Below are 18,453 nucleotides of genomic sequence, written 5' to 3'. Positions count from 1 at the left end.
AGCCTTTTTAAAGGCTGCGGAGAGGGTACGGGGAGTGGCGTGGTGCTGTGAGTAGACCACTACTGCAGTGGAGCGAAGCCGCGAGCCATGGCCGGAGACCGCTGACTTTCTTCCCTGAAATTCGGACTTTAACTAATCCGTGAGTAGATTGGAATTTGGACTTTAAAAATTTTATCCTTGAATTCGGCACGATCGGGGGATGTGCTAAAGGGAAGTCCGCACCCCCCTGCCTACAGAAAATTTAAAGCAAAGATCGGAGAACTAAGGTGGAGAGTTCTTTCTTTGGTGTTTTGTAAAAAGATAATATTTGCACGAATTTGACAGAAGAAGATTTGTGCTGGAGAGTAAGTGGAATTTTAGAAGTTTTTGTTTAAACCTCCCCAGACCTGGGGGTGTCCTCTACGTGAGCTGGAGAAAAAGGAACGAGGAGTTTGACAGCTGTCAAAGGAGCTGTCAAACGGGCAGCGAAAGTCAAAAACTTTATTATTTAACACCTTTTTGGACTTAATTTGCTACATTTGAACTAAAGTGGTTGGAAATAAAGTAGGGAAAAAACAAGGTAAAGGACTATTAGGAAAAGACTATTAAGTAACTAGAATCCCCCTAGGGGAAACATTGAAACATTACAATGGCTGCAGATGGAAAATTACAGGCAGAGTTAGAAAGAATGTTTTTTCTTGTGGGAAAACTGCAGGAGCAGACTTCGGTCATGAGTAAACAACTTATAACCTTGAACTCTAAAATAAGTGACTCTGCTGAAGGCACAATGGACTTGACTGGGAAAAAATCTGCAGCTGAATCAGAAGAGATAACTTTGGAACAGGGGGAGAGTGAGCAAGGGCCAGTACAGATGGAGACTACCAACCACAAGCTTACATTGTTAGAATACAAAGAAGAAGACCCTTGGATTACAAATCTGCTAAAGATGCGAAAGAGGAGGGAGGAAGCCCCTGGAACATTTGGAATATTTGAATTTAAAAGAAATAAGAAATATGATTGGGGCTTCCTCTTCGAGTATGGATTGGTTGACCTTCTGCAGCAGCTGGTGTCAAGCACTTTGGATGGAAGAAATTCTGATGAGACCGAGCTGGAACTTCCTCGAAACCTGAGGACCAATGAGGAGGGCTACCAACAAGATCGGCAAAGAGAGACTGACAGGGACTTAAAGGCCTCAGATGTGAGGAATCCAGGCTAAAAACTGTTTTTGTGGACGTGGGGACATTTGGAAGGGACAGAAACCGGGCTGGGGGGGGGGGGAAAGGAGAAATTTTTTAAAAAAAAAATCTTTATGACTTTTCTGTTTGATTATTATGATTTATTTTTAAGATAAAAGGGAAATTCGTGGAAGGAACTTGAGTCGACCTTAGAAAAGGTTTTAATATTTATAAGAAAATTGGATAAGTAAAATCTGGCTAAGTAAAAGGTTTTTTAAAAATATATATATACAATAATAATATGTAAAGGATGAGAGATATGAATTTGCTGAGTTAATTTAATTGAACTAGGATGTATGAAGGGGGTGGTGGGGGGAGGTCAGGAACTGGGGTTAGGAAAGTAAGGTTATGAAACTTCATACGTGTTGTCTTTGTTTATGTGTGTGTATGTTTGTCTTGATAAAAATGTGAAAATTTAATAAAATTTTTATTTAAAAAAAAAAAAAAGGCAGCCCTGTTCAGGGAAGTTTTTAACGTGTGATTTTACTGTATTTTTGGTTTTTATGGAAGCCGCCCAGAGTGGCTGGGAAGGCCCAGCCAGATGGGCGGGATATAAATAATAAATTATTATTATTATTATTATTATTATTATTATTATTATTATTATTATTATCCATTCCCAGGGGATCCATCAATCCATTCCCTCCACGCTCTGAGGATTTAGATTGTCCCAGACAGTCAAAGGAGGATCTGGAATCTCACCTCTAAGTAAGCGCACCTCTAAAGATGTAAGAGGGTGGGCAGCTCCACTTTGTGTGACAAATAGAACCAGGGTGTGTGTATTGCACAGTGGGCACAAAGTATAGATTATTCATTTATTTATAACATTTATATACAGGTTGATTGCCACCAAACCTCTAAGCCGTTTACAATAAATATTATTTTTCAATGAAACAGTTAAAAATATTTAAAAACGAGAAAAACTAACAGACGGAAAAGATAAAAACATGAGAGCATCTACATGGCTGGCAAGGCTTGCCTAAACAAAAAAGGGTTTTATAAGCAAGCACCAAAATATGCCTGCTTGATCTCAACTGGCTGGAAGTTCCAAAGTGCATTTATTATTATGTACATAGATGTTTTGAAATAACTGTGTACACATGCAGAAGCTCTGAACCAGGCAGGGTACACAGTGTAAACACTGAAGTACATGCAACAATTGTGTTCGCCACATAGAGCTTGGAGCTGTGCCACAAATGCAAAAGTCACGTTTGCAAATGTATCTTTTACAAATACAGTGTTAAGATAACTACAATTGCTTCAGCTCAGAGATCACCAGCTGACTGCTTCGATCAGCAGAACTGGCACAACGACAGGTGCCACATACAGTAATGCCTGTTCCACGTTTGTAAGAACTCGGTTTTTTAGCGTGGCAGCACTACACTTTGGAACTCCCTGCCTATTGAAAGCAAGCAGGCACCTTCGCTGTGCTCTTTTCAGCGCCTGCAAAAAAGCGTTCCTGTTTAGACAAGCCTACCCTGATGCTTAGAAAGTTGTGGTGATTTTAATCTGTTTTAATATTTTAACTTCTGTATGACTTAAAGTAGGGTTGTGATTTCTTTCTTGATTTTACTGTTTTATCTTCTTTGAATTGCTTTGAGATTTTTCCACAGTCAATTTTATATACATAAAATTTAGGAAATTAATAAATATTATTTCTGAGTGTCCACTCCATAACAGACATGGGTTTAACCTCTATTAATAATAAGTATGAAATAGTCCACAGTTCCTGACTTGACTTACAATGGCAAAAGCCCTGGACAAGACTATTCAAACTTTAGCCAAGAACAAAGTTCTCCAGTTAAGAGCGGTAGTCTCGTAATCTGGGGAACCGGGTTCGCGTCTCCGCTCCTCCACATGCAGCTGCTGGGTGACCTTGGGCCAGTCACACTTCTCTGAAGTCTCTCAGCCTCACTCACCTCACAGAGTGTTTGTCGTGGGGGAAGAAGGGAAAGGAGGTTGCTAGCCGCTTTGAGACTCCTTCAGGTAGTGATAAAGCGGAATATCAAATCCAAACTCCTCCTCCTCCTCCTCCTCCTCCTCCTCCTCCTCTTCTTCTTCTTCTCTTCTTCTTCTTCTTCTTCTTCTTCTTCTTCTTCTTCTTCTTCTTCTTCTTCTTCTTCTTCTTCTCCCATTGCCATCAGGAATAAAGTGAACCAATAAAAGATGGGTTCAGAGCAGATCCTACATTCTATCTACATTCCTTCTAGGATCTTCATAGCTCTCTCATGTGACTGAGCCACAGTTACACCTTGCTTTTACCTTTGAATATGGCCTATTAGATTACTTGTGGCTTTCTTGAAATGTGGCTGGACTCCAACTCCCATCACTCCCAGCCATCATGGCCATTATATATTTTTTTCTGGTCAGCTGTCTTTGTTCTATAAAGTGACCTGCTAGGATTTTGGATAGAGGGATCTGGGGTGGCTGTGTCTTTGTGTTACTGACTGAATAGTACAGTGCTATTTTAATTTACTAATATATTGCATTTGACTTCTGTTTTGTATGCTTTGAGATTCTTTCAAAAATAAAGCAATTAAGAAAATTTCCAAATAAAGAATTACCGTAAATTGGTTCTAGTACCACCATCCTGTCCCCGTTGTGACATGGAATTGTTTTCGACACAGATAAAAAGGCATTTCTATTAAAAATGCAAATTATCATTTCCCTAATTATTTTTTATTAGGGTGATTAAGTTGGGCAGATACTATAGGGAAAGCCATATGGTGCCAATATTCGTGGATCAGCCTTGCTGCAGGAAAATATGTTGCAGCCTGACTTGTCCCTGCTTACTCAACACTAATGACCAATCCCCGTACATTTGCTTTCATGTAAACAAGCTTTAGGGATGCGGGTGGCGCTGTGGGTTAAACCACAGAGCCTAGGACTTGCCGATCAAAAGGTCAGCGGTTCGAATCCCTGCAATGGGGTGAGCTCCCGTTGCTCGGTCCCTACTCCTGGCAACCTAGCAGTTCAAAAACATGTCAAAGTGCAAGTAGATAAATAGGTACCACTCCAGCAGGAAGGTAAATGGCGAAGGTAAACAGCGTTTCCGTGCGCTGCTCTGGTTTGCCAGAAGCAGCTTAGTCATGCTGGCCACATGACCCTGAAGCTGTACACCGGCTCCCTTGGCCAATAAAGCGAGATGAGCGCCACAACCTCAGAGTCGGTAACGACTGGGCCTAATGATCAGAGGTCCCTTTACCTTTACCTAAACAAGCTTTGGCTTGCAGCCAGGCAGTGCGATCCAGTGCACGTTTCTGTGGAAATGCATTACACTCTTTTCTGTGGGACTTTCTCCCAGGTAAATGCAAGCAGAGGGCTACAGCCTTGATTGCCTTTGTGTGTTTGTTTTGTTTTTAAATTGGTTTTACATAGTTTTATACATTTTAACTTTAACCATTTCAAACATTAAAATAAAAGGTTCTTTCAAACCTGTGGACCTCCTGCCCTCTCTCCATGGGTTCCATATTTGAAATAAAGTATTCTGCATCTTTTACCATTATTCATCTGTTATATATCTATAGTTACCATAGTTGATTCCACATTACAAGTGTCATTACATCCCCGCTAATGATTTTAACTGTTTACAATGGTCTTTTAAATATACTAAAAATTTACTCCAGTCTTTTAGAAATACTTGATCTTCCTGGTTAGCCTTGATTGCCTTTGAATTCCGGGAACAGGAGGGGAGAAACCTGGGGACCATTTTAGCAGCGTGAAAACCCACTCTGTTTCTCTGAAAGTGCCTAGATCAGGGGTCAGCAAACTTTTTCAGCAGGGGGTTGGTCCACTGTCCCTCAGACCTTGTGGGGGGCCGGACTATTTTTTTTTTGGGGGGGGGATGAACAAATTCCTATGCCCCACAAATAACCCAGAGATGCTTTTTAAATAAAAGGACACATTCCACTCTTGTAAAAACACGCTGATTCCCAGACCGTCTGAGGGCCAGATTTTGAAGGCGATTGGGCCGGATCTGGCCCCCGGGCCTTAGTTTGCCTACCCCTGACCTAGATAAAGGCACCCTCTTCCCTTTTCTGGGCTTGGCGGCAGCTTCTCCCATTGCAACAGCGGCAGGAGGGATGGAGCTGAGAAATCTTTGTCCTCCAAATGTGAAATCCCCTGGGCGGTGCTAGCAGCACCTCTGAGCACCCCTAAAGCCTGTTCTGGATATATGCCTAGTCAGAATGGAGCCTCACTGAGTTCACGTTACAGTGGTACCTCGGGTTAAGTACTTAATTCGTTCCGGAGGTCCGTTCTTAACCTGAAGAACCACTTTAGCTAATGGGGCCTCCTGCTGCCGCCAGAGCACAATTTCTGTTCTCATCCTGAAGCAAAGTTCTTAACCCGAGGTACAATTTCTGGGTTAGCGGAGTCTATAACCCGAAGCGTATGTAACCTGAAGTGTCTGTAACCCGAGGTACCACTGTAATTATGTTTACTCAGATTTTGACCAAAGAAGCGTCATCTTTCTCTTCCCCGTGTCTCTTTCTGTGGAGCCAATAACTTTGTTCAACCTGTTTTATCAAGAAACCCAGGCAAGCACAAGAGCCGTTTAAAGCGCCTTTATTATGAGATGCAGGAGAAAAAACACACACTCCCGGACGGAGTCGGTCGCTTTGGCAAGAGAGCAACCCCCTCCGCTGCCTCCGCCTCCCTCCCTCTCCTCGCCCCGTCCGGATGCCCCGCTCCGGGCTCCAGGGGGAAGGACGCCCCGTCGGGGCTCAAGCGCTGGCGCAGTCCGCGGGGTCCAGCGAGACGGTGACATCGGCTTTGCACTGGATGACGCTGGGCAAGCCAGGCAGCAGCTGGCAGCTCTGCAGCTCCGGGGCCACCTCCTTCACACACACCGCCTGCAAAGGGAAAAGGGGAAAGTGAGAGGGCAAGGCGGGCGGGCGGGGGCACCAGCCGCAGGCTTCCCTCCCTCCCCCCCCGGCTTGCTCGACTGCGATCCTAAAGCACTTCGGAGGAAGCCCCGTGGAGCAGAAGAGCCTTTCAATGTGCCCAGGGGGGAGCTGAGCATCTCCCGGGCCCTTCAATCATTGCAATATCTTTACCTCCTTGATACAGCGCGACCCGACGGCCTGTTTGGCTAAAAAGCAGCAAATAATAATAAATTGTATTTATACCCCGCCCTCCCCAGCCAAGGCCGGGCTCAGGGCGGCTAACAACCAATAATAAAAACGAGTTGCATGAATACAACTTAAAAACAAGATTAAAATACAACATTAAAACAATTAAAATAGATATTTCCTCTCAGATTTTTATAGGTAAAAAAATATAGGTATAAAACCATATAGGCTTTTTTAATTTAAAAAGTTAGAAAGTGCTGATTGATACTATTACTATAATTATCTGATGAATACAACTTTTCGGGCGTGGCTAATGTACGCTCTAACTCAATAATAATAAATATACAATGCAATGCATTGAAATAAATCACAATGCATATAAAAGAAACTCCCCCCCCAGCTGCCTCCTCCACCCGGGACCCCCTCCCTCTTCCAGGGGGCTCCACTTGCGCTGCCCACTACCACCCGGGCGCCCCTTAGCAGCTCACCAGGTTGCGCAGCCCGCTGGGGTTCGGGCGCGGCTCCGACATCAAGAAGGAGGCGGCGGCGGGGCCGCTCTCGGCGCTGGTGCTGCTGCTGTCGGTGTCGTCGGAGCGGCGCATGTAAGGCGAGCGGCGGATGCCGGACAGCAGCCCCGACGCCCTGCCCACCGAGTAGTAGCTGGGTCCGGCCGTCTGCTTGTACCAGGCGTCGGCGGGCGGGCTGAGCAGCGCGGCCAGGGCGAGGCAGAGCAGCGTCGAAGTCCCGGCTCCCGGCATGGTGCGCTCGGCCACGACGGCGGCTTCTTTGGACAGGCGGCGCCGTCGGCGGCTCCTTATATCGGGGAGGCGAGAGCGGAGGCGGGGCCGCCCAGCCTCCTCCCGGAGCCCCCCAAAGCGGCGGGAGACCTGACGGGCGGGGGGAGAGGAGCGGTGTGGGGGCGTCGAGGCTGCGTCGAGAGAAGGAGGCGGCCTGATCCTGAGCATTATTCGGAAGGATGCCCTTCTGTGGTTCTGGCGCACTCAGAATGGTAGAATAGGGAGGGATCTCGAGGGTCATTTAGTCCAACCCCACCTGCAAAGCCCGCAGCCGTCGATGGGTGGGCTCGAATCACCAACCTCGTAGTTAACCTTAGGTTACAAGCTCGCCTTTAAGGATGCTGCCAGGACTGTCTGGGGCGCCCCCTGCGAGCCAAGTAGTTGCTCTGCCCTGGAGGCGCGACGGCCCTTCCCTTGGTCTTGACACGTGTCCCTTGAGCTTCACGTCGCCAGCTCAGGACTGAGAACCGGAGGGACGGGCGGGCAGGGGGTTGCCAACGAGCAGCCTCCCGTCGTGGACGCCGCTTCGGATGTCCTGCTCCCTGTATCGCTTTCTCAGCCAGTTCCTTCCAGCTGGCGCAGCCCGAGCTCGGAGCTCGCTGCTGGCTAGCGAGGAAGGCAACGCAGGGGCTGGCTTCCTTTCTCCCCCCGCGCCCAAGAAACTTCTAACTACAGTGGTACCTCGGGTTACATACTTCGGGTTACATACGCTTCAGGTTACAGACTCCGCTAACCCAGAAATAGTGCTTCAGGTTAAGAACTTTGCTTCAGGATGAGAACAGAAATCGTGCTCCGGTGGCACAGCGGCAGCAGGAGGTCCCATTAGTTAAAGTGGTGCTTCAGGTTAAGAACAGTTTCAGGTTAAGTACGGACCTCCGGAACGAATTAAGTACTTAACCCGAGGTACCACTGTACCTTGAAAGCGTTGTGGCGGAATTGCCAGGCAGGCAATTGAGGAAGATCTCCCCCCTAGACATAAGGGGGGGAGGAGTGAGATATCTCTGCTTTCCATAAAGTTTTGTGGATAATTTACTATAATAGGGCATTTAAAAGCATTTAAAAGTCGTGGTTTCTTTTTTTTTTTAAGGAGGGTTTTTTCTCTGTGTCTAAACCCGGCCCTAAAGTCTTGCACCTGCCTTGGTATGAATAATTGTTCACTTAAGAGGACCTATACGCAGAGGACTAAAGCAATGGCAGTCCCTTTCCATCCATCTGCGGGGTGCTATCATTTGCTTTGATTTTAAGTATCTATTCCAGGTTAATTAATCAGGAAAAAGAGCTAAATGTTCCCTGGAATTTCTCTCCTTTCTGGAATGAGCTGTGCTCTCCCGTTTCCTTGCCTCGCTCACACGTTCACTTCCTTTTCTCTGTTCCAGTCGCCTGTTTTCTGGTCGAGGGAGCTGTCCCTTTGCTGAAGCAGATGCTGCTGAAATATGCTTAACTTGAGTGGAAATACAAAGTAGGCTTTTATTTACGTGCGGCTCCACCGCTGTGCGGGAGAATCCTGGTCGCTTGTCAAATTTGGAATTAAAAGCTCATTTAAAGTTTTTCTGAGGGTACTTTCAAACAAAATTCTCTTTATAGAGGACTAAAAGTACAGAGCTTTTATACCCTATGATGAATAAAAGATGTCATGTTTTCTAATGCCCTCTTGTGGCGTTTTTTCATTTGCACAGGCAGGCAGCTATGGTACCAGCTCATTTGAAGAGAGGCAGCTTCTGACCACGATTAGTTTATAGGACAAATACCTTTGCCCAGGGATACAGTACCAGGTCGAATTTGTGATGCTACAGTTCAAAACGTCTTAGATTGATAGATGTACCATTGATTTCATATTGGATCCTTGGGTTGCAATCTTAATGCATAGTTGACTGGGATCATTGTTTAGTCTTGACTGTTATTTTTTCCTAGAAATTATGCAGTTGATAAGGTTGAAGTTTAAGGGGACACGGGTGGCGCTGTGGGTTAAACCACAGAGCCTAGGACTTACTGATCAGAAGGTCGCGGTTCGAATCCCCACGACAGGGTGAGCTCCCGTTGCTCAGCCCCTGTTCCTGCCAACCTAGCAGTTTGAAAGCATGTCAAAGTGCAAGTAGATAAATAGGTACCGCTATGGCGGGAAGGTAAACAGCGTTTCCGTGCGCTGCTCTGGTTCGTCAGAAGTGGCTTAGTCATGCTGGCCACATGACCCGGAAGCTGTCTGCGGACAAACGCCGTCTCCCTTGGCCAATAAAGCGAGATGAGTGCCGCAACCCCAGAGTCGGTCACAACTGGACCTAATGGTCAGGGGTCCCCAGCTGGCTCCAGCCACCGGCCGGCAGCCAGACGATTACTGGGTTCCCTTGGAACAGCATCAATCAGCGACATGAGCCTCAGATACCTTTAGAGACCCGTGCACACTCTGTCAGCAGAGTGTGTAAATCTCACAGCAGAAAAGGCAGACAGAGTCATATGTAAGCAGCATATTACAGCATTTTATTCAGCAGCAGGAACAAAGGAAAAAACATGTCTGCTTCCCTTCGTGTCCAGCAAAACAGCAGCAATACAACAGCTATATACAAATGGAAGTTCCCAGCAAACGCTGAAAGTAAACAGGCACGTGACACACAGCAGTCATGCCTGTTCCCTTTTAAGGTGGAACAGAACTATATCCTAACAGATACCACAAAGATATGGCCCATGGTGCAGCAGCAAGGCCGAACCTACTCTGTGGCAGTGCCCCATTGGTGGAACTGTTTACTGTAATAAATGGAAATCTGCCCTTATTCCCTTATGGGATACACAAGAGCCCATGTAGAGTCCTTTGCAGGTTCTCCATCGGTCAGAGAAAAATAACAGAGGCCAACCAGAGACTATTGAGAAGCAAAGCAGCTAGTAAGCCGGATCTTTATTGAACTGTTGCAACAGGGTGCTCCCCTCACATGCAGGAAGGGAGGAGGAATCCAGAACCCAGGTGTGTCCGCCCTTATATAGACATTTTAAATTGCCTGCCCTGGAGTTCAAGACCACCCCCAGAAACATCATACATACATCACAGAAGGGGCGTAGCTCAAGACCACCCCTCAGACACATCATACCTCAATCAAAATAAATCTGAGTGCATTATCTCCTGCTGTTGTTTATCTCCTGTCTGGCAGGTTACCTGTTAATGCTTACTTGATTGGATACCCTGGGGAGCCTGGCCAGTCTTTTGTAATGATAAATAGTTAGTTCCTGAGCTAGGTCACATGCTCACACCCTATTCATATCTTAAATGTGCCCTTAAGACAGGATTTGTGAGGAAAGAGACAATGGGGATGTTTCCCACTTTGACCTTGCAGAGAAATATTTAAAGGTATTAGATACGTAATAAATGTTCATAAATGTACCAAGCAAACATGTACATAAATATATAAACCACATGTTTGAAACCCCACATAAAAAAGTCCTGAACAAATTGACCTCAAGTGTTCAGTAGGAACTCTGAATTCAGATTGTAAGAGGCAGGAAGGTTGCTGTAGTGCAAATCTTGCTATGAACCCTGTATTTTAAAGGGTTGGACTAGGTGACCCCAGGGTCCCTTCCAACTCCCAATTTATGGCTATGTGCAATGTGTCTGCAAGCACTGGAGGGTAATTCTTAAGTTCTGGTGTATGATGATGGGTTGAAATTCAGCCCAGCTTTGCTTTCTGGTACAGAAAGATGGAAAGACTGGTTTTCAGAGTTTAGAATACAGTAGAGTTTTAAAGGGTGAGATGCGAAAGCCATGATGTTTTGAAGCAGAGCTGGTGATAGCAAGCATTTGAGTCATTCTCTACCATTTTTACCATTTTGTCTATTATTTAAAATCAGACTTCAAAGTCTATTCAGAGTTTAAGCACATACAAATTCATAATCAAGTAGAATGAGTCTTGACCACCCCTGTAAATAAAGGGCAGAAAAATTTGTTTGCAAATGGTAAGGCTGAAATGACTGAGAATGTTAAAGATCTTATGAATTCTGACACTCTGGCCATTTTTACCCATACATAAGGGAATAAGGAATGAGTGATTGTTCCATGAATGACCGGGGGGAGGCACACAAAATGATAGCCCACACTTTTTATAGAGACCTGCACCCTAATTTCCTGTACATAAAAGAGGCAGATACTTCCAATTCCCTTTGCCTGGGCTGCAGAAAACGTGATTCCTTAGAAATGAGTTAACAAATTTAATTTGACCAACTTCTATTGCTGGCTTTGGTGAAAAGTTGAATTGCTGGGTTTCTCTTTTTGTTTTAAATCTAACCCTATTTTAAAATGTATTCCTTACCCTTCCCTTCCTTTATTCAAATGGTAATTACCCAAAAGATGTAACACTTTTAATGGTATAAAAGATTTGCTGAAACATGAACTCTGCACATGCACAGAGGCTATGTCAGCTTAAAAGAGAGGAGGGGGGAGAGAGGGAAAAGAAAAAAGGTTTGGAGAGACAGCTGACTGCAAGGAGAAATTTATTCAAATTTATTTATGTAAACTTGGAACCATTGAGGGAAATCACCCTTATGTGTCCTTTGCTCCAGGGGCTACTTAAGGAAAAACAAAAGGGGTTAAGTACTGGATCATCAAAAGTCAAGAGGTTGCCAAGTTCCAAATCTAACATGCCAATTTTTTTCTACAAGTATAAATATCAGAGTAGTCCTACTATAAGTTTGTCTCTTGAGTAGTTTTTACTTATAAAAAGAAAAAAAGGGTTTTAATGAATTTTATAATAGGTTTTGTTTTGTGTGTATATACCTATGCATTTTAGGAACAGCATTTCCTGACAGATTTTCACATGAAATAATTTCCCCTTTCAAACAGGATACGTGAATCTCTAAGAAGACTCAAACCCGCATAAGGAAAATATTTAATAACTTGGCAATTGTGTCCAAATTAACAAAAGTTTTGTCCCTTCGTTTCTTCCACAGCCAAACTAAGTGAAATAAATTAAACAGACTGAGGAGAAAATAACAGTAGTAATTATATGAAAAGGTGATAATAATATTGAAATGAATAAAATGCTTCTCTAAGATTTTTTTATTATTTGCAGCTTCCCAAGAAAATGCAAGGATATTCTCTGTGTTTTTAAGTCCCCAAAACCCTGCCCCTTACAGGATATCCCTTCTACAGATGTTAATGCAGACCCAATGATGGAAAACCCTCAGCCCAATTCCTCGTGACCACAAGACTATTTATTACCTGCAACAACAGACACCAGAGTCAAAACAAAATAAAAAACTTCCTTCCAGTAGCACCTTAAAGACCAACTAAGTTAGTTCTTGGTATGAGCTTTCGTGTGCATGCACACTTATTCAGATACACTGAAACAGAAGTCACCAGACCCTTCTATACAGTGAGAAGGTGGGGAGGGGTATTACTCAGAAGGGTGGTGGGATTGGGTGATTGGCAGATAGCTGTGATGAGCCTGTTGACGACTCTTAACGACTGCAATAGGTCTTAACAGACACCAGAGTTTTCAAAGTGGCCACAGCAATCTCTTTCCAAAGGACATAGACTGACAGATTGGTTTGAAAAGGTGAGAACCATGGTGCTATTTAAATTCTAATTGGACTGTGGTTTAACCCACAGCGCCACCCCAGACCCCAGTAAAATCTAATCAACACCTGCTAAAGAATGGGTGTGGCACAGATAAAATGATAAGATTAACTGTAAGACAGGAAACAAACAAGGGTAACTAGTTTAGTCATTGCTTACTAGGATTATATTCTTCCAGTGTTACATTAAGCAGTATAAACAAAATGAGAAAGAGGCAGGAAAATCTGGGAAGAAATAATAGAACGATTGGAAGTATAGGAATTGCTCATCTCAAAGCCTTCCCCCCTTCTCCACTGGAATGCATAGCCTAAAATTAGTGCAAAAATCTTGGGTCTTCAATGGTTAGTTAGCTCTCCAAGCTCAGACAAGGAACGTAGAACTCTCAAGGAACCCACACTCACTTTCCCTTAAGGACAGGCATATCCTTCCTCCTCCATTTCCTGACTATTAGTGTGGGTTCTGTGGGGAAACTGTCACACTCACTTTCTAAAGGATTTTGAGAAACGTTGGGGATTCTTTCACTCTTTAGATCAAGGTGTGTATGTATTGTAGAATTTACTGCCTGCTTAATTTGTAATTTTGCTCTCTGAAGCAACATCTATATATTTTCTGTCACTTTCATTTCATATAACAATAAACCAAGTTTTCTTTAAGCCTTTTGTGTAAGAACTTTTTTGTGGGCAAGGGGTTAGGAGAAAACACATATTCATACAGACACATGTCATAATTCTAGCAAAAGACCCTAAACCTCTTGTGTATGCATGTGAGTGCTGGACATGCATTTGGGTTCAGACACATACTTTGTAACAATGCCAACACTTTCTGCAGATTGAAATGACAGCATGAACCATACTTGGCACCTCAGTTGATATATTGGACAAAGAACAAATTTCAAGTTACCAAGGCTTTCCTGCAACAAAGCATTAAGTGTGAAATACTTTAAAACAGGTAAACAGAATGTAGTCCTCCAGGTATCACTGGACCACAACTCTGATCATCACTGGCCACAGTAGCTGGAGCTAAGGAGTCAACCAGCACCATTGCAGAACTCTTGGGGGACCGAGAACAAAGTGAAGAATTTTAGACACAATAATCTTGTAACTCTTGCTTTTGTAGTAACTATATAAACAGGTTGAACGGTAATCACCAAATTTGATATAAAGAGAAATAAATTAAGATATTCCCGAGTCTAAATAATAAATAGGAGGGTGACATTGGCATCTCTGCTCTTGCATTGCTTCCTTCCAGCCACTGCTGGCGATAGGAAATTCTGCAACATCTCTGCATTTGGATGTAGCTGGATCATTCCCTCACATATGGGAGAATTCTCAGAGGTTTCTGTTGCCCACTGGGCCTCTGCATGAGTTGCAGCTGTGCGCTAGCCCTCATCTAACAGAGTAAGCCCACAACTTACACACATTTAACTTGTTTCCATTCAGCTCTATGCACTTGGCAATAATAAAAATAAAAAGGGGGAAATATCTCTCAAGAAAAATATCTGGCAGTTCCACCTGCCACTGAACCCAACACATTGTGACTATATGATTTTGCATTTAGAAGCGATCCCCAGAACATAACCCCTGCATAAATTGCAGGCTATCTGCAAAACAGATACAAAACAGTGACTCATGAGAAAACACAAAGGGCAGGCTATACTTCAGGCAGGCACTTCTCACCCTGTTGCACCCTAGAATAAACTTTTTTGGGTGTAAAAGTGGGGCCTCATTGTATTTTAGAAACACTGAGGTAGAACATAGGTTAACTGAAGTGAAATTCTGTGGCCTTTTTAAAAGTTGTTTTGAGTCTATCACTTTTGGAGCGGGGTTGCTTTGAAAGGACACATCTCTCAAAGCTGGGGAGGGCTTTGGGGGCACTGAGAGGTAGCCTTTTTGCCTCTGGAAATTTTCCCTTTAGGAGAGTAAGCTTACCATTTTGTTAGCAATACCATGCTCTGTGTTCAAAAGGTCACAGATTGGAACCGTTTACTAACACCACCTTCTCATTTGGGTGCCATAAAGGGGCGCCAATTACACATTGCAGGCGGGGGTAGCATACACAGCAGAAAGGACTGGGCACCCAACAGCCAGGATGAAGCATCACAAACAGCTGGTCTGTAGGCTGTGTGGCTACACAGCTAAGCTAGTGCAAGAGTATTTTTCCCATTAAAAGTAATTTTAGTTAAGCTTTTAAGAAGAATGAGGACATCCCCCTTCCCCACAGGTCACATCCGATCACCTCACTGCATTGGCCACAGATAAGAAAACTGCACTCTTGAAGAACCCCCATGTGGATGAAAGAAGGAGGCAGGAACATTAAAGGAATGACTCACAAAATTTACTGGAACCATCCCATGTACAAATGGTAACTCACTGTGGGCAAGCACTTGGCAATCAGAAAGATCTGGTATTACAGCCTTTTGGGAACAAACATATTATCGTACTGCAGGCCAAATGTGTAGTAAGACGAGGACACAAGCCTAGAGCAACCCCCAATCTATAACACTATTTACACTCAAAAGCTTAGATCCTGGACCAAACTATACTGATATCAGTGGGGCTACATAGCAACAGGAAACCAAGAATCCTTGTTCATATATAAGTGCCACTTGTAAGGAACAGAAAAGAGGTTAACTGCTTCACGCCTCAGAATGCAATAGTTGGTGATGTTTGCTGTTCTTATTGTTAAACAATAATTAAAAATAAATTACAAATAATTTTAAAGAGACTACAATAGTTGGGGTATAGGTTTAACAAGAAGATTTAGAACAGCTTTCTTAACCTTTCGTGCAGTTGAGCAAAGCAGCTCCCTGAAATCAGGCCTCATTTGCAAGCACCTCATGGGCATTACCAAGGCAATTCACCAAGAGACAGACATAAACATTAACGAGGTGGTTCAGATGTTGTAAAATAGCACAAATCTCTCATGACATTTGCCTGTCTGATATTCTAACCTTCCAAACAGCATAGCCTTATACTTCATACATTGTAGAGACCTTGTGATCACAGCACAAACAGAGGAAAAAACATAGGATATTGTAACATGTAGTAGCTGTGTTCCCACATCCACCTCTCTCTTCAGCAGCTCTGGGGAGGATGAAGGTAAGTGTGGCATTATAAAGTAGCAAGCTCGCCAAGCTTGGGGAAGGGAGTGGGGGAAAAAAATCAGTCCACAAAAGCCAAAGAGGTGTTAGGGAGAGGAAGAAATCTTGCCAGTGTCACTCTTTGAACTTCCATTCCTGTCGACACATTGGACAGTGTTGCTGGACTTGCTGGGAGTTAAGCCATTTGAGAATGCAATGCATGTGGAAGCAGTGGGAACACTGGCCCCACACTAGGGGACAGTCATCTCCAGGCACTTTACCTGCAAAACATAGGTTCCATTAGAGCAAAGTTGGGAGAAGATGGTGCACAAAGGTTAAGAAAAATCCCAGTGACCTGATACTCACAGTCTGGGCAGCAGCCATTAAAGGCCATTCGGCAAATGCCACAGTTCTCATCATTGGCAACCCAGAGCCAAGAGGCAACGCCATGCCAGCTCTTGATTTTCACTTTCATTGTGTCCAGACTACGTACAAAGCTTAAGATAGCACCTGAGGGAAGAAGTAAAAGGTCGAATAAGACATTTTCTGTTTCTGCAGATCTTCCAAGTTAAAAAGACTGCGATCTTCCGAACTGTACATTCTTCACATTTCTCTAAAGATGTTAAGAGTTTTTGCACAATTTCTCTCAAATACCTTGACTACCTCACACTATTCTCACACTGTTCTCGAAGCTACCAGCATGAGTTTGACCAAACTGCGGGAGGCAGTGGAAGACAGGAGTGCCTGGCGTGCTCTGATCCATGGGGTCACAAAGAGTCGGACACGATTAAACAACTAAACAACAACAACACCTCACACTATGAAGAAGACTCGAGAGTATGTCAAATTTACAGATAGGGAACAGCAAGATAAAAACATTTGGCCACTTTTTCAGTTTACAAGAGTGCTAGGACAATTCTTACGTGTACCGCCTTATCAGTTCTATGCTGTACTGTTATCTTAAAACTCCACTATAGGAAAGGCTGAGCTATTACAGATATGAGCACAACAATGCAGATGGCTACATAAATGTTACCTGCCATTTCCCTATAGTGAAGTCCCAAACTAAGACAGGTCTATTAGGCATAAGATTTGGGGGCAGCAGTTCAGGTGACTGCAGACATTTAGCTCTGATATTTTCACTGCTTTCTAGCAAACAAAATTTGCAGGTAAACGTGTCTGTCCAAAAGCAGCAGTAGTATCTTTACTAGTACATTCTAACACATCAAATAGGGAAAGGGAGCTTTTGAGTCCACCATTACTCTTTCTGAGGCTAGATATTAAGCTAACAAACAAAATGGGGAGAGGAAAAGAAGTTATTTTAACTTAATTAGTTAAGGATATTAAACAATAGAAATAAATAAATGGAGCACCTGAGTTCTTTGAAAGGCAAAGAGAAAAACATAACATCTCCAGCACTGTTAAAAGGACTACATTTTCCTTTACTTACCTCACTTTACCTTAGGTACTACAACTAACAGGCCAGTAAAATATGCCCCTGAATATCTTTTTGGTCCCCTCTCCCATTCTCCTAACATCCAATCTGTAGCAAATAGTTTTGTGGCATTGTCTTTAGTTCTGTTGTAGAAAAATTTGGGGGTTGGCAGATCTTTATTTTTCTCTTGCACCAGTTCCCCTCTCCTTTCAAGGAGGTGAGGCCCAGAACAAAGGTGTGCAAATCCCTTTAAATAGACATTGCCCAATCTCTTAGCCAAAGACTACTCTAAAAGCATCAAACACACATCACAGAAAGAGGTTTGTCTACCACAGAAATTTGAGGGTGTGGCTTCTCTCCAGGATATGTGATGTTTTACTGATTGCCAGGATATCTGATGTTTTACTGATTGCATTACCTGGGCAATCTTGCCATTCTTTTGAAATGGTTAGTACTTTGGTTTTTGCATCCAGTTCACAGGCCCACCCTATTCATACACAAATGTGCCGTCAGTACAGGGTTTGTAAGCAAAAAGAACTCCTGGCAAACGCTTCTCCAATCTATTTCCTTCTGCAGAGGAAATAGTTTGGGTTATTAAGAGTCAAGATGGCCTCAGGAATTGCTCTCCTGTACTATTTCAGACATGTGGTTTATATACTTATATGTGTGTTTACCTTGTGCATTTATGAAGATTTATTCTCAGAATTCTTATAACAGTCTAAATAAAAATATTGCACCACTGTCACTTCTGTATCATTTTATGAGGTTCTAAAGCAAGAAAGAGAGGAACAAGACATATAAAAGTACCCGCTCCAAAGAGAATACCGTCTTAACTTTCAGCAGTCAGGGAAACGACAGAAAGACCAGAAAGTAGAGACGGAAGCAAAGTATGAATGCGAGCAAATGCAAATACACAAGTTTCGGTTCAGTTGGGGGTGCAGACTAAGGGGTCGAGCTCACAGGAGTATTTAGAAGGCCTGGGAACCAATTAATGGGCAGCAAGGGAGCATTGATAGGTGGGGAACCCCAAAGGTCATCTAGTCCAACCCTCTGCAGAGCGGTACGAGGAGAACAGCCAGACTCTGGGGTAGCAAGGATAAAAACCCAACTCAACGCAACCCTCCGTCGCACTCCAACCGCCGCGCCCAAGCTCACCTCCCCTCGTACCGGAAGTCCCGCCCCTTGACGGGACTTCCCATGTTTCCTTGCGGGCCCAGCTCCCATAAAGCCTCGCGCGACAACGGCGCCTGCTGCTACCTCTTCTTTCTTTCGCCCAGCCGAGACTGCACGTGCGCGCTCCTT

At 43.9% G+C, this 18,453-nt stretch overlaps 3 protein-coding genes across 4 annotated transcripts in view; 1 reads left to right on the top strand and 2 right to left on the bottom strand.

Moving 5' to 3' along the window:
* The window catches only part of ARHGDIA (Rho GDP dissociation inhibitor alpha), a 74,182-nt gene that overhangs the window by 30,655 nt on the left and 25,074 nt on the right, over positions 1-18,453 (top strand). The window lies entirely within an intron of this gene.
* NPB (neuropeptide B) lies at positions 5,765-7,061 on the bottom strand. The gene is made up of 2 exons (XM_079965157.1): positions 6,775-7,061; positions 5,765-6,067 (listed from the first exon to the last, which is right to left on the bottom strand). Exons 1-2 carry the CDS (start codon positions 7,042-7,044, stop codon positions 5,939-5,941), a joined length of 399 nt encoding a protein of 132 aa, XP_079821283.1. The 5' UTR covers positions 7,045-7,061; the 3' UTR covers positions 5,765-5,938.
* Positions 14,950-18,446, bottom strand: ANAPC11 (anaphase promoting complex subunit 11). 2 transcript variants are annotated; one of them, XM_079967721.1, is made up of 3 exons: positions 18,307-18,446; positions 16,083-16,226; positions 14,950-15,997 (listed from the first exon to the last, which is right to left on the bottom strand). In XM_079967721.1, the coding sequence occupies exons 2-3, from the start codon at positions 16,189-16,191 to the stop codon at positions 15,852-15,854; spliced, it is 255 nt and encodes an 84-aa protein (XP_079823847.1). In that variant the 5' UTR covers positions 16,192-16,226; positions 18,307-18,446; the 3' UTR covers positions 14,950-15,851. The 2 variants fall into 2 exon arrangements, with proteins under 2 accessions (XP_079823847.1, XP_079823846.1); XM_079967720.1 differs by lacking the exon at positions 18,307-18,446 and adding an exon at positions 17,826-17,955.

Source organism: Podarcis cretensis, assembly GCF_951804945.1.
Source record: "Podarcis cretensis genome assembly, chromosome: 2".
NCBI classification, from domain to species: Eukaryota; Metazoa; Chordata; class Lepidosauria; order Squamata; family Lacertidae; genus Podarcis; species Podarcis cretensis.
Note: the sequence above shows the minus strand (reverse complement) of the source record. Positions and strands in the feature narration are given on the sequence as shown.